At 47.2% G+C, this 2,500-nt stretch overlaps 1 protein-coding gene across 19 annotated transcripts in view; it reads right to left on the bottom strand.

The window, feature by feature from the left end:
* The window catches only part of LOC124425069 (zinc finger homeobox protein 3), a 399,866-nt gene that overhangs the window by 215 nt on the left and 397,151 nt on the right, over positions 1 to 2,500 (bottom strand). For 14 of the 19 annotated variants that reach the window (XM_046964860.1, XM_046964861.1, XM_046964867.1 and 11 more), the window contains one exon: positions 1 to 1,289. This exon is cut by the window's left edge and continues 215 nt beyond it. In XM_046964860.1, coding sequence (XP_046820816.1) covers positions 544 to 1,289 — 746 coding nt within the window. In that variant the 3' untranslated portion in view covers positions 1 to 543. The remainder of the gene's footprint in view (positions 1,290 to 2,500) is intronic. The other 5 variants (XM_046964874.1, XM_046964873.1, XM_046964876.1 and 2 more) reach the window with 3 other exon arrangements.

Below are 2,500 nucleotides of genomic sequence, written 5' to 3' on the forward strand. Positions count from 1 at the left end.
CTCCTTTTCCTTCCTTCTTCCTTCCTTCCTTCCTTCCTTTCTTTTTTTTTCTTTAACATATCCCTTATTCGTTTCGTTTCTTTCTATCGGAGGAACTTTGTTAAAGCGCGCTAACTGGCGGCGCGCTGCGTGCTTACGTCGTTACAAAAATAATAGGCAAGTTGAGCCACGCGAAGAACGTACGGGCGCAACGAAGGAAGGACGAGAGGGTTCAGATCGATTAATTCGATCCGCCCTGTCGCCATCTTGGTACCTCTCGGTTAGCAAACGGGCCTCTTACTAAAAAAAAGCCACGGTGCCCCGAATAATAATGCGAAAAGGCTTTTACTAATATTCTCCATTGGCAAGAGTTAGCATACTATGCCAATGGAGTCGAATAAGAGCCCGACGAGATGTCCTTCCCGATGTAACTGGATGGACGACTCTCTTTCTCTCTCTCTCTCTCTCTCTCTCTCCTTCTCTCTCACTCAATTTCTTTCTCTCCCTCTCACTCACTCAACTCTTTCTATCCCGAAAGTGAAAATCGAAGGACGAGTTTCCCTTTTAACGGGCTCCAGCCAGTGCGGTGACCTCCTGTACGAGTTTCTGTCTCTTGGCGTCGGGTCCGTTGTTGTTGTCCTGATTGGCCCTCTCGTTGTTACCCTGCGATTGACCGGTCGTGCTCTCGGCGGCCGCACGTGCGGCCAACAGGGTGATTTGATTGACGACGTCCTCCATCTCGTCCGTCAAAGGATTCGCCTCCTCGTTTCCCGTTTGTCCATTTGGATCGGGATAACCGAATTGTTGTTGCTGTTGTTGTTGTTGTTGCTGCTGTTGTTGGCGTCCTTGAACGATATCTAAACGAGCACGATGCTGCGGTGTCTCAGAGTGTCGACGCCACTCCGTTACGGTCGTGTACGTTCGCTGTGGTGTATTACTACCGGGATCGCAAAGTGTACAAGCGTAACGTGATTGTACAAGACGCAGAGCACCCCGACGTTGTTGATTACCCAAGTAACAGGAACGTTGATGAACCAGGAGCGTTGACTCCTGGGGATAAGCTCGGCCACACCGTCGACAAACCAAACACAATTCCGTTTCAACCTCACGACAATGCTGTGCTTGAACATTATCGTTCGAATCGCAGGGTGGAGTTGGCAAACGTACCGTCTCCAAACCCGGATGATTCGGATCTTGTTGTAGGAACGCCTGCATCAGGGAACGTGGTACCTGAACTTGCGTCCCACCCTCGACGTGAAGCGACATCAGACTGGCACCGTGAACGCTGCCACTTAAGCCCTGAGCCGCTACTGAAAGCAAACGTATAATCGTACCTTTTAGAGGGATCTAGTAATAATCTGTACGTCGTATTGATATTTGTTTAAGAAAATTTTTTTGAGAAAAAGAAGAAAGGAAAGCAAAAAAAAAAAAAACGAAGAAGAAGAAAAAGTGAGAAGAAGAATCTTAACAGGAGAACGATAACTTTCATACGGCATGTATCAAATGTACATGATCATTCTTATAATCATCTTAAGAGATATCAACTTTTCCATCATGCCATTTGGAAAGTTCGTTGGATTAATTTGATCGAAAGTAGTGGAAAGGGGAGGAAAGGGCGCGAGGGGCCGAGGAGTGGGTGAGTGGGGGGGGTGGTAGGAGGAGAGCTGAGGAGAGCGAGGGTTTGAGGTAATGGTTGATTAGCTCACGAAGAAGTTCCGGAAAGTTACGCGGATGTAATTGATTTGTGCCGACTTAGTTGTGTCATAATAACGTTAGCCGACCTAACGGGAGGAGAATTTATGCGGAACCTGTTTTTCGCCTGGGAGAATGAGAGAGATGGAGACAGGTAAATTGGTAGTTATTAGCCTAGCCGGCGGGCATTACGCATTGATGGGATAATTCCTGCCGCCTCCTCCGTGTAAGAGAAAGAGAATAGCAAATGGAGAGCACGATATAGGAAGAGAAATAGAGACAGAGGGGGAGAAAGAGAGATATGTACTGTCTATTCGTACGATGATTAATTTTAATTCAAGGATTACTCGCTACGGGATATCGTTTTAAAGTATTTTCCATCTCTCTCTCTCTCTCTCTCTCTCTCTCTCTCTCTCTCTCTCTCTTTCCCTTTCTATGTGTCTAACGTCGTGCGATATCGTCGATTGTCGTTTAAAATGAGGAAAACGGAAACGTAGGGACACGTGGAAGAGACGATCGACGATCGACGTCGATTAGCCCCGGGTCGAGCCTCAGAGTTTACGCGGTGACGCGCACGTTTATATCCGCGTATCGTGTGTCCGACGTTGGAGTCGTTACGAGACAGGAAGCGTTAATGATACCCCTGCTCATTCGTTCGACGCTCGACTGTAATTATCGAGCCTGATGGGGCGGTAGTGAAGTTCCAGGGTTCTCGTCGCAAGACAAGGAGAACGATATCTTTTTATGTCTCTCTCTCTCTCTCTCTCTCTCTCTCTCTCTCTATCTCTCTATCTCTCTATCTCTCTATTTTTCTCTTTCTCTGTCTATC

This window comes from Vespa crabro, chromosome 6 (assembly GCF_910589235.1).
Source record: "Vespa crabro chromosome 6, iyVesCrab1.2, whole genome shotgun sequence".
Taxonomy (NCBI): Eukaryota; Metazoa; Arthropoda; class Insecta; order Hymenoptera; family Vespidae; genus Vespa; species Vespa crabro.